Source organism: Notothenia rossii, assembly GCF_949606895.1.
Source record: "Notothenia rossii genome assembly, chromosome: 2".
Lineage (NCBI taxonomy): Eukaryota > Metazoa > Chordata > Actinopteri > Perciformes > Nototheniidae > Notothenia > Notothenia rossii.
The window spans coordinates 19,069,899-19,095,553 of NC_136904.1; the positions used below are offsets into that span (position 1 = coordinate 19,069,899).

At 41.8% G+C, this 25,655-nt stretch overlaps 1 protein-coding gene across 3 annotated transcripts; it reads left to right on the top strand.

Annotated features, from left to right (window-relative positions):
- Nucleotides 1–25,655, top strand: stk33 (serine/threonine kinase 33). 3 transcript variants are annotated; one of them, XM_079662723.1, is made up of 13 exons: nucleotides 1–102; nucleotides 9,600–9,716; nucleotides 10,162–10,275; nucleotides 10,365–10,469; nucleotides 10,594–10,732; nucleotides 12,469–12,554; nucleotides 13,745–13,832; nucleotides 14,120–14,195; nucleotides 15,246–15,358; nucleotides 15,483–15,568; nucleotides 15,654–15,726; nucleotides 16,823–16,968; nucleotides 23,456–25,655. In XM_079662723.1, exons 2-13 carry the CDS (start codon nucleotides 9,630–9,632, stop codon nucleotides 23,651–23,653), a joined length of 1,311 nt encoding a protein of 436 aa, XP_079518849.1. In that variant the 5' UTR covers nucleotides 1–102; nucleotides 9,600–9,629; the 3' UTR covers nucleotides 23,654–25,655. The 3 variants fall into 3 exon arrangements, with proteins under 3 accessions (XP_079518849.1, XP_079518848.1, XP_079518850.1); XM_079662722.1 differs by lacking the exon at nucleotides 1–102 and adding an exon at nucleotides 4,404–4,538; XM_079662724.1 differs by lacking the exons at nucleotides 1–102; nucleotides 9,600–9,716 and having other exon boundaries at nucleotides 10,175–10,275; nucleotides 10,369–10,469.

The window sequence follows — 25,655 nt, forward strand, 5'->3', positions numbered from 1 at the left end:
ACTCTGAGTAGGGACGTGTCGAGGTGAAGCAGCTCTTCCTAACACTAGCCTATGAAGTTCGTAGAGTGCAGAAGAGAGAGAAGACGAAGGAGACTTTAACAGGTAATTTTCTTAAACCTGCATGAATGAAATTAAGTTGGTCTTGCTGGGAGTGAGGGTGCTGGTAAAACAGGTGAGCATACTGCTTATATTATCCTATATCTACATGTCTGACCTCTATTTAACTTATACATTTCAGTATAGGCCTACTCCAAAATTAAAATGGTTTATACGTCATCGAAGAAACAAGTTGAAGCCTTGGGAAATGTCCAATTTCTATATTATTATATTTATCTGCTACTTTACAATTTACAATCTCGGGGTAAGCAGATGAACATCCAATTTCAAATGTCAATGTTCTTACTGTTATAATCTCCCTATAGCTTTTCTGGTGAGATTCCTGACAAAAAGTATTATTAAAGAGCGTTATGTCATACTGCTTTCAAAGGTTTTACAATGTGTTTTTTTCAGCCTCATATTTATTATGTTTTAGCAATTTACGGTGTCTGAAAAAACAATTTTTCAGTCTTTTTTTCCTGTGATTTAAAGGTCCCATGTCATGGCTATTTCTGCTGATCATATTTCCATTGTTGAGGTCTACTAGAATAGATTGAAATTGTGCAATTTTCCAAAATCACATCGGTTTCTCATACAGCACCTCTGTATAGGATGTGAATTCACTCTGTCCTAAACGGCTTGTTGGAGCTCCTGCCCCCCCGTCCCCTCTCTGTGAGCCCAGTGTGCTCGGATTGGTCAGGACTTTGCGAGGCTCGTTACGAGGCTCGTTGCTGCTCGCCGCTGCTGCGAGGAGCGGACAGGTTTCCGGGTCGGCGATACAGCGACAACAAGCGGAACTCATCCTGAGCACACACAAACATTCACAGCCGAAGTAAAAACAATAAGTGTGGCGTGATGTTGAGTAAGAAAAAGGTTTATAACGCTGTGAGAATGGGTCTGCGGAGAGCATTTCTCCACGATCCCAACTCGTCTATTACCAGCGTTCAGGTAGCTCTATGCAAGTCAATGGGGACTCCCTGTTAGTTAGCCAAGGGATCCTGGTGTGGGAGGTGCTCCGTGCGGATTGGTCCATTTGGGCCAATCCGGTCATTTGTTGTTGATTTGGGTGCTCACACGTCACAGAACCCAGGAAGCAAACAATGGAAAATGAGAAATCTCCAACGAGGCGTTCTGGGGCAGCATAGACAGGTATTTTCTGTGTCAGAGTTTTACTCGCTACAGGGTGTACTTTGAGGGTTTTTGACTCTGCAGACCGTTTACATGCATAAACACCTTCATAACACACAAGGGGACAGGTAATAACCGGAAAAGCATGACATCAGGGTGCGAGGGAGTGCGGTCGTCTTTCAACCAGAAGGTTGTGGGTTCGATCCCAGCCCATGCAGTCAACATGTCGATGTATACTTGGGCAAGATTTTTAACCCTGAGTTGCTCCCGGTGGCATGGCCAACGGTGTTTGAATGTGTGTGAATGTTAGGTCCTATAGAGTAAGGTACACTGCTCTGTATGAATGGGTGAATGACATGTAGTATGTAAAGCACTTTGAGGGGTCTTAAATACTGGATAAAGCGCTATATAAGTACAGTCCATTTACCATTTACATCGGCCCTTTAAATCAGTGATTTGCATATTTTACCATCACACAATGTTTACCTGAGAACTGTTATATAATGACAGTTTGCAAAGGCGTATGCAATTTCAAACATCTTCACTTTTGGTCTAAAAGAGTTGGCTTGTTTGTGTTTGCCCCCTATGAGCAATCATGCACACATTAATTAGTCATTGTCCCATAGCTTGACTAAACTGGCACCATAGTGTTTAGTTGTGGCTATTGTCTTCAGTACTATACAACATTTATCAGTTTATGTTTTGGTTTAAAATCATACCCTGTCACTGAGAGCACATTTTAAAGATTTGGTTGCCGTTATTGCTACAGAAGACTACACAAATGGTTTTCTTTACCTCTCTGTTTTTACTTGTATTGACTCCAGACTGAGTGTCATATAAAAGGATCTTTGTGACTTGGCTGCATACTATCAAGCCTCTAATTAACTGTCTCTTTTGGCACACTGCTTGGTCATTTTGCCAAATGTTTGACCATTTCTCTCATAGCTTTTGAAGTTTATTTTCATTTTGGATTGTATAAGTGGAAACTAACAGCACCTTCAATAACAAACATGGTAATTATCGAAGGTGCTCTTTTCATGTAAATTGAAAAGGGATCAAATATAGACAAATAATTGCATTTTACTAAATGTTTGCAAGATGGCAAAAGTGGACAAACACTAGCAGCTAAATAGACTAAAATAGACTGTAATAGAATAACTGTTTGCAGAGAGGTATACAATTTCAAACATCTTCACTTCTGGTCTGAATTAATTGGCTTTTTGCCCCCTATGAGTAATCATGCACACAGTAATTACAACAATCATTGTTCCATGGTTCGACTAACCTGGCACCATGTTGTGTGCATTGCCTCTTATAAGAAATATGTTTTATTTACTGTGTTGAACTCTCCATTTGTGTTTGAATATTTATCGATAAGCATTTGCTTTCTAGCATATTGCACTTTTTAATATAACATGATGATTTTACTTCTTTGCGGATTCTTTATCTCATAAAAGGATGTCCATTGATTGCAGACAGTTTAATTTGGTTATATTTTATACATGTGCCCAGGCTGGAATAATATGTTTTGATAATAAAAGGATCATTGATTTTAGGTGTAGAATGCTTCTGTCGTGTGCAACATGTAATTGAATGTTTTGGTTTAAAGGTTTATATAACAGTACCCTGTCACTGAGAGCACACTTTAAAGGTTCGGTTGACATATTTGCTACAGCAGACTATGCACACATGGTTTTATTTTAAAAACGTTTACTTTTATTGATCAAAGAGTCTTACTGTTGGAAAGGATCCCTGTGACTTGTCTGCTTACTGTGATGCTTCTAATTAACTGCCTTTTTAAATGTTTGACAATTTTTCTCATAACTTTGTTATGCTTTTCATTAAGTTGAAAAGGTACCATATGACTGAAACCTTTGATAGCTTAACTTGTCAGGTCTTTGAATAAACACATGCTGTGTCAGAGAGGAAGCAGCAGGTGTTTCCTGTGGGAGCCAGTGAACTGGGCAGATGGATTTGTAGTGGTGTACAACATCTTTGACTGACTGTCCTTCCTCAACACCCAAAGCATCCTGCCACAGATCAAAGAGATCTGTAAAGGAAGAGTGACCACAGTCTGCTGAGAATGAAGCCAAGAGAGGACTTAACTTTGATGCGATAATGAGTCGCATTCCTGAGATGAATGTTTGCCAGCATATCATGAGAATCAATGTTGTATGCTTGGAGTGAGAAACTGCATTTCAACATGCTGTACTAGAAAGAGCAAAACAATGTGAAAGCGAGCACAATGGGTTGAGGACATTTTGACTTTGGATTCATAAAACCTCAAAACACCTTCAATTATTGACAAGCTAAGTAACCCTGTATGTGTTATATCCACCTCTCATTTAATGCTTTCTGAGAAGGGATAACATATACATAAAGAATTGCATTTTATTTAATGACTGTGGATGAACAGTGGCAGCTGGAGAAGATGAAACCAGTTGAAAATCATCAATAAGCACTCAATATGTGCAATAAAGCTTACATTATATCCACTGTCTTGTCAAAGTTTAGTAAACATTTTCTACATTTTAATTACAAAACACAAATTTGACTGAAATAGAAGGACATCAATTACCTAACACCATGCATTTGTTTCTTGTAGGAAAAAAAGAAGTAGCAACATCCAGCGGACATACTGAAAAGTATAGTAGACCACATTTAAATATGGGTTTCTGGGGTGCAATTAAATGTAATGCCAAAATGAAGTTAAGGTTAGATTTAGTAACACCTAAAAAAAAAATTGTAACAAAACTAGAGAATATTTTTCACAATATTATAACTCTGGGAGAAGAGCCACTCTCCAAAAAATAAATACTTGTTGCTAATAATACTTCTCTAGGCTGCTTTTAATCAAGGATCTTCATTTGCAATGGAATCTTATCTGTGTTATTCACACTTTTACATTAAGCAAATGACCTGAGCATCTCTTCCACCAATGCTACATTTACACTCCCAAGTACTCAGTTTTGTCCACTAGATGGAGACTAAGGACCAAGGAAAAATCCAGGTGTTCACAGGGAAAAGCGAGTTCCTCATTCGCTTGTATGTAAGATAAAAATAAGGCCAATGTGGACGTTGTACATTTAGTGAAAACACTTTAGTGGTCACTTTTTATCGTAACGTCAGCCTACTTCACTTTGGTCGACGACACACACGAGCCACCCGGGGCGCTGCAAGCCTCTCAATAAGGAGAAACCCTGTCCATTCATTCATTTTAGTTTTGTCCCTCCTCGCTTCCACTAGACACTCTGCGAAAAAGTTTTAGCGTGAAGACGACCAACCTGCTGAATGGAAATGATCCTCTCTATGAGGTAAGACACTTCAGTGTAATCTTCTAACAGCAGCAGTCACACTGAAGGCTAGCAAACCTTTTTAAGGCAGTTTTAATACAACAGTACATGATATAAAGCAAAAGCCTGTTCAACTCCGTGTTTCGTTGCCATGACAACTTGTAGCTTACCTAAAAATGACTGCCAATCTTCAAACTTTCTTTTCATATTTCATTTTAATAATATGAGAAGCGTTAATGTTTTTTGTTGGAACATTACACGACACAACACGAGATGTTTGTCAGAATATCCCAGGCTTTATTACATGTTTGTATTTAAGTTTTAACAGGCGTAGCTATCTCTAACATTATTAGCTTAGTGTTACATGAGGGATTGAAGGCTCGATTCACGGTTACTGTAAACGTGTCATAATCATTAAAGAGCACTGTTAGGTTAACTAACTAACTAACTAACCTGATTAGTTAATGTGACAATAGAAAGAGCAGTTGATGTCGATTGTGTCATTATAACTTATGTTCACAGGTTGAAGAAGTACAGTACTCAGGTCTTGTACTCGAGTAAACGTAGAAATACCAAAGTTTAGGAATACTCAGTTACAAGTGAAAGTCCTGCAATCAAAGTGTTTCTCAAGTACAGAAGTATTAGCTCCGAAATATACTTAAAGTGCCACAAGTAAACGTACTCAGTCAGCAGTTTGGGCCATTTTCTTATAATATGTATTATACGTTTTGGTTATGACTATAGATGCATTAATGTGTTTATCAAAGCTAGTAAAACCTTGAGCTAATTTTAATTACTTTGTATACTGCAGGGTAGCTTGTGGATTTACTCCAGGTGTAACTAAACTCTTATTTAAGTGTTGGTTATATTTCATATCATTAATCCCAATCTGCTGAGTAACCAAAGGTACTACGTAAATGTTGTGGAGCAAAAGTACAATATCTACCTCACAATTGTAGTGCAGAAGAATCACAAAGTAACCTAACATGGAAATAGTATACTCAAGTAAAGTACAAGTACCTCAGAATTGTACTTAAGTACAGTACTTCAGTAAATCTGCTGTATAAATCACAACCGTTTAGGTTGTCCTGCATATGTTGTTCTAAATGGTTAAATCATATTTTAGTAACTGTTATTAGCATGACGGTTGGACATTGAATGATTTATAACTAAAGGTGTAAACATCTGTGTGTGGTGATATGAATGTGCTGAGTTCTCTCCAGGATTGTCATTGAAATGAATTGGATTTGTTCTTGTTTTTGCTATGGCCTACATTTTTCTAGATGTCTGCCTTCCTAGCTTCCCAAGGCTGAGCCCAGCAAGGGTAGAGATTAGCCTTAACCAGGATTAAACCAATGAGAACATTTGAATGTGTTGGCCCTTATCTCCCAGCAACATGTGTGCTCAGAGCAAATGGCAGAATTTGATCTTTTCCTTCTTTTTGGCAAAGCATGTTTTCTTGCCAATAGACACTTATCAAACATGCCCATTGGAGACAGGAGGAATTATTGGAGCAGCCTTTAAATGATTTGTTTGTAGGGACACTACATGCATTACTTGTTTGCTGAGTGTAGGAATAGCAACAGTTTGGATGTTTTCAAGTGGCTTAGGTCAATGTATTACCTACTGTAGATTGCAGTGGGCAGGCCCCCATTCGGAGAGGAAGACAGTAACTGCAAGGAAGTAAAGGAATGTACTGCAGTGAACATCATTTTAAGTGTATGTTATATTTTGCATATTTCCCTGACTATATTTTGTTGAAGACAGCTCTTTCTGACAGGAAACGGAAGCCGTTATATCCATCTATGCCCTCATCAATGACAAAAACATAAATATAACCTTGTAGAACGCAGAGTTGGTGATTATTTTATTGTATACATCCTTTATTTAGCTTTAGGTCTTAATAAGATACAATAGTTATTCTCTCTTCTTTACTTCCAGACTGCGCCCACTGCAATCTACTGTAGTTCATATTCTGACTATGGATAAGAACCTTATACAATCACCCTTCAAACCATCCCATGATCCCTTTAAAGTCCCTCCCTGTGTCCTTTCTGTAGTCCATCAGTGTTCTGGTATGTTTTAACAGCTCTTTAGTGAGTCTATTGTATGCTTTAATGACTTAATTTTGATGTGTTCTCTTGGTATATTACATTTAGACCACAAGCTTTGATAATCTCTCTGCATAACATTAGGAGTCACCTCATAACTTAGTGGGCTCTATATTTGCATTCTAAACATGCAATTTCTTGCCTCATCAGGTAATGTAATTCCACGCTTCATTAGGACTGTGAAGTTTATCATTTGTCATCAAAGCCAAGCTGTCAATAAATAATTAAGTTTCACATGAGGAAAATGTAATATTTGGGCTCAAGCAAAACGGATGGCAGTGTACATTTTAATTGCAGTAAGTAAGATTCTGTTTTTGTGAGATTTTCAGGCTTTATTTTAGCGGCTGCTTGTTACAGCTTGAGGCACCATCATTAAAGACTCTCCTAAACCTAATTTATTCTGCTATTTATTCAAAAAAAAGAAAAGAAAGGCCATGTAGAATGAACTAAAGTGTGCAATATGTTGACGTTATAGTTGAGATTGAAAAATCGTTACCATTTGCACACTGTAGTCTCAGCAACATATGCCAGCTCTATCTAGGATACTAGATCTATATATATGATATATCTAATACTGACAAAGGCCTCTTAGAATTGGCATTAATGCTGGAAATAGTGATTATTTCTATCATCGATAAATCAGATTTGAACAGTTAAGTCTATAAAAGGTCAGAAAAAGGGATTAATGGTTGTTTTTACAAAATTGTCAGAATTGTGTTGGTCCCGTTCAAAAGTGTTATCGTGTGACATGTAAAGAAACCTGCAGTCTTATAGGGACTAGCAGTCTAACATGAAGTGTGGGATAAATGAGTAAACATATATTACCTGAAAGACAAGCAGTTTTAAAGGTTACACACGATCAGAGTCATCCTTTGTGTGTCCGTGCTCTCTTTGTTCCAAAGTGACATTGATTCTGTGTGCTAAGTTCCTAGACAGTCTCCCACTCACTCCCGGTCATTAGGCACACCACCTATATTTGTTCACTCAGTAGTGTAAATAAACAAATTGCTGTCTGACAGAATGATGGAGAGATAAGGCAAGTATGGGCTTGACTTGTGATGAACCGTCGGCTCTAATTACTTCCTGCTGAAACTGGAGATGAGACTCAATGTAAAGGTGGACCGCAGCCCGTGTTTCTTTAGAGTCAGGGTGTATACTGATGTTTGCTCATCTTTCAGCGTGTGACTGAACTAAGAATATTATGGTTTGACATTGTTGATTTGTCCTATTATGTACTCATTGCGTAGCCTAATCCTTTTTCTTGGGTCAATCTGCCATGTAAGTAGAGATGGAAAAATGAGATTCAAGCACATCATTTGTTGTGTTTGAGCCAATCGAGTCAGCTGAAAGGAGATTAAGAAGACTTGATTTAAGGAGGTTCTGGAATTTCACTTTATCACTTTGGATGTAGATACCTGGACTGAGTATTAAGGCCTAATGGGGGACTTGTGACAGGTGGCACTGAGCCTTGCCCACACTTGAGGTTTTATAGCAATGCATTAATTCTTTGGTGCTTTTAGATTCTGATCATGTATTGGTTAATTTCCATCCTCTAGCACTGTAAGTTCTTAGTTTAGGTTTCTGATTGGTTTCAACCTTCAGTGTAAAGATTTTAAGTTATTAAGTTAAAAAACAGACCCAAGTGTTTAATGGATATAACCTGAAGTTTGAGTTGTAGATGTTCAGTAGAAACACAGGTCTAGAAATTGCAGAAAGATAACCCAAGGCTTAAGCAATTCTAAACCTTTGTCTGTTAGTGAACCTTTTAAAGGTCAGACTTCTCACCCTGACCTGACCCTGATATCCAATTTCCTTTGCATCTCGGAACCAGGGGCTAAATAGCAGACACCTTTGTCTTGGAGACACCTGACGTGCACAGGACCCTCCTCTTTCACTCACTTCCAGTCCCCAGTGATACACTCATCACATGCCTCTGTCTTCCACAAATGAGCTGTGATTGAGGTGATTGGAGTTTCCAGAGGCTGTCACATTCGTTTTGATTGGGAAATAGACAGAAGATAATGGGAGAGACAGGCCTGTTATGAGAGCCCTGTCAGGGCTAAAATAATGCATCAGAGTGAAGAGGTTAAAGACACCGCTTCCTTGTTAATAATTAATTGCTGTGCATGTGGTGGATCCACTTCATCGCTCCCAGTCATCACTTGATAATTGCTTTACATTTAATTTGGCTTTAGAGACTGTTTTTCAAACTGCGTAAATTGTGTTTAAAGTTAATATGGACTCAGACTAAGACAGAAGTTTAGACATAAACCGGTAATTAAAAAAAATGACAAGTTAGAGTACAGGAAATAAAGAAGATTCAATGATCCTGCACTCTGGTTCTTAAAGTTTATACCTCTGGAACTAACTTTAGGAGCTAATTAAAACAAATATTCTCTTCAATGTGCTGTAATTAAAACTAGGCTATGTTGTTAATGTCTTAATGCTATTTCAAAACCAGCAGCAATGATTGCTTGTACTGGAGAGCACATGATTTGTTTTTCTTGTAATGGCTAAAATTATATTTTGGGGTATGGACAGAAACATGTGATTTTGGTATACTGTATTTCTGCAAACATTTTATTCTCCCAGTTGGCACTGAAAAAATTGGGCCTAGTAAGAAAATGTCTGGGTTTTGTCTCATGTTCATTGCAATTGTAATATTTTGGGATTCGGCTCAGTCTTTGAAAAGTTAAAGTGGTGATACTTTAAAGCCAGCTAGTGATTAACCAAAAGCTCTTATGATTAGGAAAGATGACGGTAAATTGGGTTGTAAAAAAAAAAAGAACGTGTTGGTCTCCAATAAATACTAGATTTTCCCTCTCCATGATATTTCTATTGAAATGAATAATAGTGTCCAAGAGTAGCAGTTATCATTTGAAACATGACTTTTCTTTATTGACAACCTATCATCGTATGGCTCGACGAGACATTCCAGATGGATAATGACTGCCCTCTCCTTTATCTCCAGATGACACGAGCCTATGTTGGTGGATAAGGCATGAACATGGTGTCCCCCTGGACCAGCAGGGACACACTGGAGAGGAATGTGCCTTTAATACGCCTGGAGGACGACGCTGACCTCAGGGTATGGATACTGCAGTCCAGTGTTGGGCCACCACTGAAGATCTCACTCACTGGTGACCTCTAGAATAAACTTACCTGGACCAGAAGAGGATCAAACTTCAGTTGCTGCTGAACAAACCCCTTCATTGGGGAATTTGACTATTCTCTTTACCAAATCCAAAGCAGCCAGTGCTCAGCCTTGCATGCACACAGATAATGATCAACTTAATTAGACCTGAGATTGAACGAACTGCAGCAGCAACTTAATCATTTGTAACTTGATTAGAAATACTATATTCTGCACCTCCAGAGAACTGAAAATGTTCCCTTCTTTCAGAGAGCTTGAATTTAGGATATACTTCGGAATCTAGGTCTTGAGTTAGACATCATGTTTTTGTAATCCAAAACAGTGAAACAGGAAGCAAGAGTTTACTAACTATTTACACAATATGTTCTTATCTTCATAGGAAATTTATGAATTTGGAAAGAAATTGGGTCAAGGTAGCTTCGGAGTTGTCTATGAAGCCACACACATTGAGACACAGACAAAATGGGCTATTAAAGAGGTTTGCAGACCAGCGGTAAGTGCCTGTTTTTTTGTTTGTTGGTGAAAGTTCAATGTTAAGATAAGCAAATGGCTCAGCTGTAATTCCACTTTCTATGACTTCAGGCAGGAAGCTCAACAGCCAAGATGCTGGGGCACGAAATAAACATTCTTAAACAAGTCAATCATCTGCACATAATACATCTACAGGAAGTCTACCACACAGCTAAGGTGAGCATTGCCAACCTTTAAGTAACACACTTTAAGCCAGATTATCTTCCATTACTGTCTAAATAAATATAAATGACATGCTTTTTACTGGTCATTTACTGGCATTGCCTATGCTTGTTTCTAGATGACTTATTTTGTGACTGAGCTGTGCGTTGGAGGTGACCTGAAGCAGCTGTTGCAGCGGAAAAAGTTCCTTACAGAGGACGAGACGAGGCATATCATCTGTAGCTTAGCTGACGCCGTCGTCTACCTTCACAGAAGAGGTAATGTCATTCTACACATTGACATTTTGATAGTGTTGCAAATCATCTTAACGCTAGCGGACAATCTCCTTTTTGATGAACTCGTTTTATTAGTCCTCGCCATGCTGCTCACTAAACCCTGAAAACACTGATGAATCACTAGCCTGAAACTTATAACTATAGAAGTTAAACAATGCAATTGATCTTGTTGTTCTTCTTATACCCAAGTGTGGAACAAGCTTTATTGAATTTATTTTAGACTTGGCTGTTTTATATTTTAAAAATAAGAAAACAGCTTGGTTCATGCAGCAGTTCAGTCCATATCGTCACTGGTCCAGTTCCCCCCCCCAAGAAATAATGATAATAAATATATATAACATATTATATATGTGTATACATTGGCATCATCTATGTATAGGTCCTGTTTACGCTTATGTGTATTTCAACTGTAACGGTAGAACAACAGTCAAAACTAAATTTCCCCTAGAAGATAACTTGCCATTATTGCTTTTACTCATTATAGATAAGCGGCGTATTTTGATAAAAGACTCATGATAAACAACTTTTAGTAGATTTCTTTATTTTTAATTAATGCGGCATGTTTTTTTTTTTTAAAGAAATGTAGTTTTTGCTTTCAATGGCCAGATCTTTGGTTAGAGGAAATAAGGACACTGCCCCGGGTGAGACATCATTACATGCGGTTAATGACTAATTTACAATAAGCTAGGGAGAAATACTGATGAATCGGTGTGTTATAACATGGAAAGTCCCTCTGTGCTGGTTTTCCTCACCTCTATAGAAACATGACATTAACGAGACAGCACTGGCATTAAATTGGAAAGACAGAACCTTTTTCAAATGACCAATTATAAAGCTTAAATTGTTTTTCTCTGATGATCAATTTTCTCGGCTGCTGTTCGTCAAATTCATTATTAGTCATTAGAGCTATACTAAAGCTCAACTGTGCTTTGAGCTCTTACGCTAACATATCCTGGTAACAACATGGTGCATTTTGAATGTACATGTTACTTACTACCAACACTGCACATCCAACTGCTTTTGATTTATTTCATTGATGATTACTGAAATATACTGCACCAAACAGGATGTTATATTTGGTAATATAATAACCCAATATTTTATTAAAGAAACAAATGAAATGCAGAATTTTAATGGTATTTTTAACTGTGTAATTGGAGTTTACAGTACGAAAATGTTTACCAAATGAAGACATTAGTTAAATTGAAATGAGAGTTCATCATTGAAAAAAAAACTATTTTAAATGGATAAAGGAAAAAATAGCATTTTCAGGTGTTTGTTTTGTGCACACCAGTTGGTCCAACGTACATTTCACACACCATCACCACTGTTGCATTTTATAATTGCTTGCTTCAAACAGTGCCGTAAAAAAGAGTGCTCAGGGCAAATTGTATTTTTCCTCCTGCCTCCCTCACTCCCACAAGTTTAGTTAACGAGGCCTTTTGGCTTGCTATACTGTAAGCAGGGTAAACAGATCAAAGTGTGAGTGTGTGCAAAATATATATATTTTCTCTGGTGAATGACATTAGCAAATCACAGACTTTATTTCCCCCAGAGCTATGGTTGTGATCTAAGGCTTAACTTGGAATCATTTTGGGTTTAAATGGAGAAAACCTGCAACAGTGCAGATACTTCTCAGATGTTTCATCTCTAAGAATATGGTAGAACCTTTCAAACCCATGATGTCTTTGTGAAGTTGTCCTCCTCTCATCTAACAGACATAGTGCACCGAGACTTGAAACTTGAGAACATTCTTGTGAAGAATTATCTTGATGAGGATGATGACGGCAGGATTAATATCAAGGTAAGATGGTGACACAGACTTTCCAATACACCTTTTTATCCATTCTCTGTTGGGGAGTACAGGCCTCACCTATCTCCTTTATATTTAGTTAGGGATTGAAATACTACCTCATTATGACAGACTCCCTCTGGTGTTTCAGTATATTATACCTTTACAAAGAGAGACTCTGAAACTCTAAACAAATGACCAGCTGAGCACAGCATGTTGTGTGCACTGACAATGAGCCAGCAAAAGCAGATTCCTGGTGTGCGAGCAAAAGAAAGCTAGACCACAGTATAAATGTTCCTTTCTTTCTATTTTCTCTCTTTGTCTCACAGGTTGTAAGAAAGTGTTGCAAAGCACAAGTTACTTTTATTTCACAAGAGTTCATCTCACCTTCTTGTTTTGCTTTTGTCATAATGTGGCTTTTTTCAAACTGTGGACCTGTGCAGCTACTGTACGTTGCTAATAATGTAGATTGTCACGGATGTTGGAACCTTGTTTTCCCGCTAAAGCGCCTTTCACAAAGGATTTAAAGACATAATATCTAACATTTGCACATTAAAACGTTTATATGTAGGTTATGTATTTGTTGGAATATATATTTAGTTGTACTACATTTTACCAAATATTTCCATCAAATTCCAAAACCAAGAGAAACTGTAATTCCAAACAAGGTACGGTCCGTCTCATATGCACTTTGCACGTGTCTTAGGGTTGTGGTTGTAAACCAGAATGGGTCATTAGTTACATTTCAAATTGTAACCCAGATTTTTACAATAGCTCATTCTGCCCCTGGTGTAATCCTTCTGTACGTCTGGATAGAATGTTATCAGAGAAACCAGCTGAGCAAATATTAGTGGCCACTTGGCTGACAACTGCCTCAGATGTATGTTCTCTGCTGGACTGTGTCACAGAAACACAGATTCTTAATGTGACACATGACTCGGATAACTGGCTCCCGGTATAAGCTCCTAAACCATGAACAAAGAAGTAATCATAACCGGGAGATGCAGACAATGACCACAATGATGATGATGAAGACAGCAACCCCCGATCATCTCACACTAATAGACAACGCTAGTAAATGTATGTTTTGGTTCGAGACCCCAGATAGCAGAACACAACAGTTTGTTTGTGTGAGTTTTGTCAGCACATTTAAATCATGTTTATCTGCGTTACCTTTTTCTTAAGTGTTTTTTTCTACCTAGGTGACAGACTTTGGATTAGCAGTGAAGACAGGAGGCGTAGGGATTGAGAACATAATTAGGGAGGCCTGTGGGACTCTCGTCTATATGGGTACGACACCTTTCACTCCTACATTCTTGCTCTTCTTCTCCTCCTCCACTTTTATTGGTGCGTTGCTAACTTTTAAGGCTCATTACTGCTACCAGCTGTGGATATGCATTACAGCCAAGTAAGTGTGCTGATAAACATGATAAAAACAAATATAGAATGTGTTTATTAAAATGTTGCTCAGCAGCACTGATAGTGGTCAAAAACTAGTTTTAACTAGTAGTTTAAAGCTCTGAAATGTCCATGTCTCATTTAAAGAAAAGCCTTTTCTGTTCTTGTGTGAATCTCAGCACCTGAAGTGATGAGCGGCCGAGGTTACAGCCAGTGGTGTGATGTGTGGAGCATAGGAGTCGTTATGTATATGTTGTAAGTAGACGCACACATACTTTGTATAGACGTACATATACACATACATACAGTTGCAAGAAAAAGTATGTGAACCCTTAGAATTACCTGGATTTCTGCATAAGTTGGTCATAAAATGGAGGAAGCCACGTCTGTCCAGAAAAAACATTGCTGCACGTTTGAAGTTTGCAAAAGAGCACCTGGATGTTCCACAGCACTACTGGCAAAATATTCTGTGGACAGATGAAACCAAAGTTGAGTTGTTTGGAAGGAACACACAACGCTATGTGTGGAGAAAAAAAGGCACAGCACACCAACATCAAAACCTCATCCCAACTGTGAAGTATCTTGGAGGGAGCATCATGGTTTGGGGCTGCTTTGCTGCCTCAGGGCCTGGACAGATTGCCATCATCGACGGAAAATGAATTCTCAAGTTTATCAAGACATTTTGCTGGAGAACTTAAGGCCATCTGTCCACCAATTGAAGCTCAACAGAAGATGGGTGATGCAACAGGACAACGACCCAAAGCACAGAAGTAAATCAACAACAGAATGGCTTCAACAGAAGAAAATAGGCCTTCTGGAGTGGCCCAGTCAGAGTCCTGACCTCAACCCAATTGAGATGCTGTGGCATGACCTCAAGAGAGCGATTCACACCAGACATCCCAAGAATATTGCTGAACTGAAACAGTTTTGTAAAGAGGAATGGTCCAAAATTCCTCCTGACCGTTGTGCAGGTCTGATATGCAACTATAGGAAACGTTTGGTTGAGGTTATTGCTGCCAAAGGAGGGTCAACCAGTTATTAAATCCAAGGGTTCACATGCTTTTTCCACCCTGCACTGTGAATGTTTACATGGTGTGTTCAATAAAAACATAAAAACATATAATTGTTTGTGTGGTTTTAGCTTAAGCAGACTGTGTTTGTCTATTGTTGTGACTTAGATGAAGATCAGAACACATTTTATGACCAATTTATGCAGAAATCCAGGTAGTTCCAAAGGGTTCACATACTTTTTCTTGCAACTGTATATACTGTGAATACATGTGTCTGAGCTGTGTGTCCTCGTAGGCTGTGTGGGGAGCCCCCGTTTGTATGTAAGACGAAGTCCAAACTTCTTAAGGAGATCATGAACAAAGAAGCCAAATTTACTCAACCCATCTGGGCCACAGTCAGTGATGCAGGTGATTATTCATAAACTGTAAATGTAATCCTGCTAAAAATGGGAAATGATTTCATTTGCAAACAGCACAAGATGTTGCATGCAGGTTTACAAACCCAACAGTTGTCCTGTGTCTCACCCAACAGCAAAAAATCTTTTGACCTGCCTTCTGAAGGCGGACCCTGCTTACCGCATGTCTGCTAATCAGCTGCTGGAAAACCCCTGGATCACAGTAAGGAAATAACAGTTTCATCTGCGTATGTAAACTCGACAAAGTGAGCCACATGAGGAGCTCTAATGGGTGGCTTTTCCAACAGGGAGACACTAATGTGCCTGCTATGCCGTCAAACGTGCTGGAGATGATGCGCAACCACCTGGAACAGAAAGAGAGTGAGATCATTAAGAAGAGTTTATTTAATTTAAGTAACTTCATCCAGATCACAAGTTGATAAATTATATAAACAAAATTGTGCAAGGTGTACTGGTATACACTGTAACAGTAACAAATAAAGTTCAGGCAGAGCACTTTGTAGTAAACTATTATGATTATTAATAGGGGTGCACCGAATGGGACATTTTTTGCCGAAACCGATACCGAAAATAGGAAACAGTTGGCCGAAAACCGAATGCCGAAAGGCCGAAAATGATTAATAGAAATATATATATATATATATATAATGTATACATTTTTTACCAATGTTGTTCAGCTACCTGATTATGGAAAAAGACATGATTATGGCAAAACGTAACTTAAATAATAATCACTATTATAGGTCCATAAAACATTTATTCAGCACTTTTGAATGCATACAGTACATTTATTCCAAGTCAAGTGCATTTTCTTTTCTATTTAGGATAACTACAACAAAGTGCATTCAGAACAAAGCCAAGGTGCTTTAAAACTGCATAAACATCTAGGCCAGTAGGCCTACAACAAAAATAGTGTAAATAAAGACTGTAACAGCCAGGCCTTCAACAACAACAAATGCACCTATAAGTTTGGTGACCTAACGTGTTGTTGTGATGACGTAATCAAAACGCGGCGACAAGCACGGCGCACGACCATGCTCGCAACAGGCAACATGTCTGCCGCTTGGAGATATTTCAAAATATCAGAGAAAGAGTAGCGGATTGTAATTTGTAAAACGTGTTCAGCTGACATTTTTCGAGGGGGTGTAACTGCAGAGACTTTCACCACTTCGGGATTACTCCACCACTTGAAATCAAAACACCCGAAAGGGCCTTTTTAACCATTTTCGGCCGATAATTTTCGGTGGCCGAATATTCGGTGCATCCCTAATTATTAACATAATTATTGTTCTCACCAAAATTATGTGTGTAGTGCCCAGAATCCTTTGAGATGCCAACGTTACCAAATAGAGTCAAAATAGTCAAATCTATAGATTGACAAGTTGTGGTATGTAAATATGAAGCATTTTCTTATTAGCTAGTTGGGTTGACTTCTGTTTAATATCGTCCCCAAAAGGAGCACAGACTCTGGGGGACTTGTCCCTGTCCTCCTCTGAAGGCACACTGGACTCCACGGTCCTCCCGGTGGATTCAACAGTTACAGACAGCGGGAGTCACACTGAGACAGACAGCTGCTCGTGCCCCCCTTCCACCTCCACCCAGGTACGGTTTATCTGTTTAGCACGGCTCTGCATTTTGAACTCACATGCCTAAGCGTGTTTCTTATCCAGGACTCTAACTTTGAAAGGCTCCCAGTTAAGTTTAATTCAAGTATCTGCTTTTCTCTTTAAGTACCCTTATTCTTAAGTACTCCTGCTTACACATCATTTACGTCATTTGGAAATTATCTTGTTTTTAAAACATTTACATAAAGTAGATCATTCTGCACTTAAAGCAAATAGTGTATTAGAAAAGAAAATAAGAATTTGGCCATAACTCTTTTTATAATGTTTTAGGTACTCCAAAGTACCAGATTCACACAAGCTTCACATGGGTTTACATTGCAGGAATATAAATACACACAGTTCTCATTCATAACACTCCGTTCGATGTCTCACTATGGGATGCCACTCATCACGGAGCAAACAGAAGCATCAATCTCATTACGCCAATCCTGATTGGCTGGTGATCTTGACGTCAGCGCTAGGGAATCCAACAACCCTATAAGTAGCTTGCGCCACTTCGCAGCGTCATTCAAACACCTCTTCTCGCTTCAGAGCACATCTCGATAGATTGGTAGCCGGGCTAACTTAACAGTCCACAGACTGAACCCAAAGCTAACTTTCGGTCGACGGGCGCTTGCCGGCTACTTTTCTGCTTCGCAAGAAGACTGTTAATACTAACACACCAGTTAGTATTGCAATCCACCTCGCCGTTTCTTTCTTTGGAAATAAAGGTAAGGTTTTGATTTTTCAAGCTAGTAACACACCTGTTGCTAGCTTGCCTTCCCTCACTACCGACACCACGGTAGCGAGGACGTTTTTTCTTTTTCTCTCTCACACCAGAGGAGGGGAAGATAAAAAGGTATTAACACACCAGTTAATATTCTTTGAGAATAAAATTCTACACCGTCGCTTTTTCTCCGGATTAACGACAGATGGGGAGAGAATTTTTTCTCAGCAACGTACCTGTTACGAGCGGGTCCTCTCCACGCCGTCACCACGGCGAACGAGATGGACGCTTCTCTCCCTCACACCAGAGGAGTCAGGGACTCGGAGGCTCGGCTCTGTGGCTGCGGGTTGAAGATATCAGGCACAGACTCACACCAGGTCTGCTCGTCCTGCCTCGGGCTGGAGCACGCCCAGGAGGCTACAACAGCCGCGAGAGCGGAGCCCCGCGCTGTGTCAAGCTGGGGCTCCCAACTGGACCTCACCATGGTCTCGCCCGCGGAAGATGTCCTGGAGTTGGACTACATGGAGGACGAAGAGGATGCCTCTGAGTTCCTCCTGTCCGACTCAGATGAGCAAGAAGATGATATCTTCGTGTCATCAGCTCAGGCTGCAAAGCCGGGAGCGAGGGCTGCTCTCCCGAAGCTGGTGCGCTATCGCCCTGTCTGAGCATGGACCTGCAGGCCGTGTGTCAACGTGCCGCGTCCATGCTGGACATCCCATGGCCTGAAATGGCCAAGGAGACCTCCAGATCTCGCTACGAGGGGAAGACTTTGCCCCAAGCAGCGAGGACAAAGAGGCAGCTCCTTCCAGTCTTCCCGGAGATGCCGGACGAGGTGTCGGTCTCGTGGAGAGACCGCCCCTTCAGTAATAAGGCCCCAATCCAGGGTGCCTCCTCCCTGGACTGTGACGGAATGGAGAGGCTCGGCCTGCTCCGCATACCGTCCATGGAACAGCTGGTGGCAGCCCACCACCAACCGAGGCTGGCTCCGACACCAAGCAGGAACCCAGTCAGCGATGACAGAACGGGCCTATAAAGCCGCAGCGTTGTCCGCCAGGGCACTCAACATATCCTCACTGCTGACCGCCTACCAGGTGGAGCTCTGCGAGGATCTGTCTAGCAAACCTGGGCCGGCCGTGTGGGACGAGATTGCAGCGATCGCGGACATTTGCCTCTGTGTTCAGCGCTGTGCAGTCCAGGCCACGGGCAAAGTCATGGGCATAATGGTGGTAAAGGAGAGAGCCAGGTGGCTCAACCTGATCAACCTCCCAGACCGGGAAAAGGAGGATGTTCTCGACATGCCTATCGTTCCCGAGGGTATTTTCGGCTCCGCTTTAGTCTCGATGCAGCGGAGGTGTGAGTCGAAAAAGAAGGAAGACGAGGCCCTCCACCTCTGTCTCCCCCGAAGGGTCCAGCCGGTACCTGCGACGGTCTCGCGGCAGTCCTTCGCCCAAGTTGCCTCACGTCCTGCCCAGTTCCAGGTACCGAGGCAGCAGAGGCCACAGCCCGCCCCGAGTCCCCAGCCCAGGCAGGAGGCGAGGATGAGCTGGCCGAGAAAATCTCCGGTTCCGGCAGCAGCCGTTCAGGCACAGCCGACTCAGATTTTCAGTCACCAGTCGAGGAAGAAGAAGAAGCGGGCGGCCTGACTGCCTCCTCTCCTCTCCTCAGTGACAGAGCTGGAAGTTCCCTGTTCCCCAGCTCCAGATGTGTTTTCGGGGTGCCACCAGGCCCCCATCTTCCCGCCGCCTCGAGTGATGCCGCAACGCCATCCTCAAGTTCGCGCCAGAAGGGAAACGGACTTAATACCAGAGACAGCGAGTTCTGCTCATAAATACTGTTGTTTTCAAATAAACCATTTTTTTACTGTCACATCCAGGCTTCAAGCCGAGGGCGCAGTCCAAAAAAATGAAAAGAAAAACAATAAAAACAATAAACAGTCTGTCACCTGTCCCTCTTTTGAGAGCAGCTACGGCCTCTCTCAAAAGGCGGATAATAGACGGGTCTGTGAAGGCACCACCGCCACGCGCATGCGCAGTGCCAGCTGGAGCTGTGAAGACACCACCGCCACGTGCATGCGCAGTGTCGGCTGGGGTTATCAACCTGGGGTACCATCGTGTTCAGACTTTAGAGTGCCCCATAACACAACAAATAGAGACTCAGAGGGAAAGAGACGTGACATCTCCGCTCGCTTTAAGGAGCGAAAGGCGGAAGATGCTCACAGCTTCTGCTTGGGTTTTCAAGACAGTAACACGGGCTAAAGGCTCCAATTCGCTGTCACCCCCCCTCGCTTCTCGGGCATTCTGTATTCACAAGCCCGGGGAGAGTCAGCCCATATTCTGGAGCGAGAGATTCTCTCGCTACTAGAAAATAAGGCTATATCTATAATACCCGCCGAACAGAGTCAGAGCGGCTTTTATTCCAAGTATTTCCTCGTTCCCACACGGGGAGGGAACGGAATTCGGCCAATACTAGATTTGAGAGCTCTGAACAAATATCTCAAAAGATACAAATTCAGAATGCTCACTCACACATCTCTGCTACGTCTCGTGCGACAAAACAACTGGTTCACATCAGTCGATCTGAAAGATGCGTATTTCCACATCCCAGTATATTACCCACACAGGAAATATCTGAGGTTCGCATTTCAGGGTGTCTGTTACGAGTACAGAGTACTTCCCTTCGGTCTGTCTCTAAGTCCAAGACTGTTTGTACGATGTAAGGAAGCCGCGATAGCCCCGTTAGGACAACAGGGTGTTCGTCTGGCAACCTACCTGGACGACTGGCTGCTTCTCGCACAGTCGGAACAGGAGGCTATTACGCAGACGAATGTCCTCGTAAAACACCTGCTCGACCTGGGTTTCATAATAAACACAGAAAAGAGCATGTTGTCCCCAGCCCAGACTGTACTCTTCCTGGGTCTACACCTGAACTCGGTGCCCTTTACAGCCCGCCTGTCAGCAGAAAGAGTGAAAGCTTTCAGAGCTTGTCTCGCTCATTTCCGGCTGCGCAAATATGTTCTCTTCAGATCATGCCTGCGGTTACTGGGGCTCATGGCGTCAGCCATCCTGGTGGTATGACTGGGACGCTTACACATGAGGGAGTTTCAGCGTTGGGTAGCCGCCCTCAGACTAAACCCCGTGCGTCATGGCGCGCGGAGAGTGATGCTCACTGTGAAATGCGTAATGGCACTGCGCCACTGGCTGCACCCGACTTTTCTAGTACGGGGCGTGCCTATGGGTGCTGTCCTATCGCGGAAGGTGGTCACCACTGACGCATGTCTGACGGGCTGGGGAGGTATTTACGAAGCTCGACCGGTGAGGGGTCTCTGGAGCAAAGACCTCCAACGGTTGCACATAAATTACCTGGAGCTTTTAGCGGTGTTCCTCACCCTGAAACGCTTTCTGCCTTTTCTCAGAGTACACCATATCCTCGTGAGGACAGACAATACGACCACAATATCGTATATAAACCGTCAAGGGGGTTTGCGTTCTCTCCAGTTACACATGCTGGCACGCAAACTGATCTTGTGGAGCTGCTGTCGTCTTCTCTCTCTGAGAGCGACGCACGTACCAGGAGTGATGAACCTCGGGGCAGACCTGCTATCCAGAGGTGCACCACTATATGCGGACTGGACAGCTGTTGGTGCGTTACGGCCGAGCCGCGGTAAATCTGTTCGCATCAAAAGAAAATGCTCATTGTCAGCTGTTCTTTTCAATGCGCGATCTAAACGCACCGTTAGGCGTGGACGCGCTCCCGCACGTTTGGCCTCCGGTCCTCCTGTACGCGTTTCAACCCCTGGCTCTGATACCCCCAACTCTGGCCAGAGTGAGGGAACAGCGCCATGCACTGATCCTGATAGCTCCGCAATGGCCTGCAATGTACTGGCTGGCGGAGATATATCAGCTGCTTTGCGGTCAGCCGTGGCAGCTCCCACTATGCAGGGACATACTCTCTCAGACGGGGGGGACGATCTTTCACCCACACCCGGAGCGCCTGGCCCTATGGGCCTGGCCCGTGAGTGGTACAATCTGAATACAGTGGGTCTCCTGCAGAAGGTGATAAACACTATTCAGAGTGCAAGAGCTTCCTCCACCAGGTCTCGCTATGGCTGTAAGTGGAGGGTGTTTGAGGAATGGTGCCTTCAAAAAGGGCACACCTCTTTTCAATGTCCTGTTGGGGTGATTTTATCATTTCTACAGGACCTGATTGATAAACACAGAGCTTTTTCTACGATCAAAGTATACCTGGCTGCTATTGCTGCATGCCATGTGGGCTTTGAGGGTCAGACGGCTAGCCAACATCCTTTGGTCTGCCGTTTTATGAAGGGAGCTCGCAGGCTCCTCCCTGTTTCAGGTCACTGGTGCCCTTATGGGACTTGACAGTGATTTTAGATGGGCTCACTCGAACCCCATTTGAACCCCTGGAAGGAGCTGACATGAAGCACCTGTCACTGAAGACAGTGCTGCTACTGGCCCTGGCATCCGCCAAGCGAGTCAGTGATATTCATGCGCTCTCTGTACATCCTTCGTGCACTCAGTTTGCCCCGGGGCAAACGAGAGTGTTGCTGAAGCCCAACCCTGCCTTTATACCTAAGGTGGTTGGTTCATGTACCCCAATTGACATTGAGGCATTTCCTCCGCCGCTGTGTTCCTCCGGGGAACAGCGGCCGAATTTGCTGTGTCCAGTTCGTGCTTTAAGCACTTATATGGACAGGTCAAAAGAGTTTCGTTGTAGTAACCAGCTCTTCATATCCTGGGCTAATCCTCAGAAGGGCAAGCCTGTTACCAAGCAACGGCTCTCCCACTGGATTGTGGAAGCGATTGCTTTGGCCTATACGAGTCAGGGTTTGCAGGCACCTACGGGTCTGCTTGCTCATTCGACTCGTGGTCTGGCTCCATCCTGGGCTTTGTTCAAAGGTGTTTCCATCCAAGACATTTGTGCAGCAGCGAGTTGGTCCTCGCCGCTCACTTTTGTCAGCTTTTACAGGTTAGACATCTCTGCTCCAGTAGTGCTGGGCCCCCTGCTGAGTTAGAGCTCTAACTGTTAAGTTCTGGTTGGTTTGGTGATTTTCGAGATAAGCTCGTCTGGCAATACGGGAGCTTCAATATCCCATAGTGAGACATCGAACAGAGTGTTATGAATGAGAACTATAGGTTACTTACGTAACCCCAGTTCTCAGAGTAACATGTAGTGAGATGTCTCACCAGACGGCCCTCCTTGCTAAGGTGAAGCGAGAAGAGGTGCTTATTTTGAATGACGCTGCGACGTGGCGCAAGCTACTTATAGGGTGGGTGAATTCCCTGACGCTGACGTCAAGATCACCAGCCAATCAGGATTGGCGTAATGAGATTGATGCTTCTGTTTGCTCCGCGATGAGGCGCATCCCATAGTGAGACATCTCACTTACTCTGAGAACTGGGGTTACGTAAGTGACCTATAGTTTTTAGGATGTGTTCATGCTGCATCCTTGAAAGTTCTTTATGTCAACATCCAAAAGACAGGTTTGAAATTAAACAAATCAAGATAAAAATATCCTTTATAATTTAAATATTCACGTGTACGTATATTATTTGAAATACAACTTTTTTTGTGCTTTTATATTGAAATGCACAATTCCCTTTTTATATTCAATCACCACTAGATGGTGCCAGATTGAACTATTACAGCAGATGGCGATGAAGGTGTAGTGATGCAGCTGTTTTAAAATGGATATGATAGTTAATTCTATTATGTAAGAAGAATATGAATCTCATCCCTGCAGTCTCCAGATGGTGTGAAAGCCCCCCCACAGCCGAGCACAAAGCAGCGCAGGCCTCGGGACAAGAAGGACGTCAGCACGGGACAGAAAGCAGCCTCTGAGCTCCGTAAGGCTGACGACCAGAAACCCTCTACCTCCAGTACAAATAGGACTGCCCCCCCAACTCTAAAACCAACGCACACTCTAAACAAGCTAAACTAAAAAATATCAATTGTGAAAAGAAAACACAATTAAGTGGACAAAGTGAGCATTCAAGTGAAAAACTAAACTAGAGGTGGACACTTTATTTGATGTTATTCTGTTTTATTTGATTCTGTGAATTAGCAATGATGTGAAACTGCTGTGTATGGTGCAACCTTTATAGTAGCAACAAGAGCCTATGCAGTGACAGCAGTGTCAAACAAATGAGCCTCATAAGCAGGTGTTAGAATAGATAAAGTCTAAGACCCCTGCAGCTGAGGGTCCGGCCTCAGCATCGCCTCGTGCCAAAGGAAAGGGCCCTGCTCTGAGGTGTTCTTAGATGGGGCCAAACTGCTGGAGAAATGTTTGCTGTTGCACAGCCAACTGTTTAGGAACGTCATGCAGCCCAAATACAGACTTCAACTGTTTTATGGTGGCCAGCAAACACAGAGATTGAATGAGCTTGTCAGGTTTTACCAGTCGCATCTAAATAAAGTATTTATTATAAAGCAACCGTCATCTAAAGAGGAGATAAGAGCAAAGCACAGCTCATGCCCTAATAAAACTGTTATTTAGTAATTAACTTATTACCTAGCAGCATATTTTGTCATTCCATATCATCTCTTAAACTGTGAATATACTCTATGTTTTCCCCCCCAAAACTGTCCTAAAAGTGAATGTTAATTTATTACATTGGAAAAAAATATTATTATTATTAAGAGTTTTTTTTTTTTAAAGAAATGTAAAAATTCATTCCCACAAAACAAGTCAAAGCCGTCTTCAAATCAGTAATATAATAGTGTACATATACATTGAATAAGAATAAGACCCTAAATGTGCCAAATATCATAAAACACAAATCAGCAATTTTGCTTAATTTATTTTCAATATGAAATATTTATTTGTATTGTTTTATAATAACATGCTTAATTACAGAGAATACACACAGACTACAGGATATTATTTGTTGGATACCATTGCACAATGCCAAAGTGAACATTAGGGATTTACTTTCCTCTGTTCTGACCTCTCAATTCCAAACGCCCTGTATGCAGTGACTGCACCCACTCAGTGTCAAAACAGAAAACCCGTCACACAGGCTGGTTACGCTCCATCTGAATGCAGAGGATTGGGACTGAGGGCAGCTGCGGGTCTAATCTCGTTTGGAGGCCATTGAAAGCAGTAGAAGCTACTTTGAGGGCACTGCCATTCAAGCACAGGTTTTTCCGCTGTAGAGAGAATAATCCCCAGCATAGATACAACATTAAAGTAGCCAAGCATAACACACAGAGGCTGAATTTCAAATCCACCCATTTGCATCTTGAAGTGAATGAGTGCCAACAATGGGGCTCCGTGCCCATGCAAAGGCTCTGTGCTTTAGCGTGTCTGTAAATGCAGTGTGCATTTGTCGGAAGTGTTTTCAAAAAGATATTTCTACTTTGCAGGGAAGAGGTAATTGTTGTAAAAGTATGGACATGGTGTGTTAACCTTTATCAAATGCAGTCCAGGTAGACTGACTCATCTCGGCTGATGTTACTTGACATAGAAGATTTTTTCACTGTCTTATGTTAGATTTATTTTTAACCAAACACACCAGTAGTATGAAAATGACAACATGTTAATTACCTTTGTTCTAAGCTGCTTGCCAAAATACATTACTGCACATTTATTGACATACTGTCTGCCTTTGTTTCACTCGTACCGGTACCAACAGCAGATGGAGCTGTAGTTAGTTGCTGAATTTATTTCCTGGAGTTAATCTGACAGGAGAGTGCTATCCCTAAAGCATACTACCTAGTTTTGTGCATGCAGATGTGTAATTAGAATTGATTGCTTGAGTCACTGCCTATTAAAACTGTGATGTCCATGCAATGTGTCACTGATTAATATGCTGTATGGTTATGTCTTCATGGTCCATTCAAACTGAATAAATGGCTAAGACATGCTTTTTTGGGTGCTGTCTTATACCCAACATTTCATTTTGTTGAAAGAGAATTTGAGAAATAAAAAAAATAAAAAAATC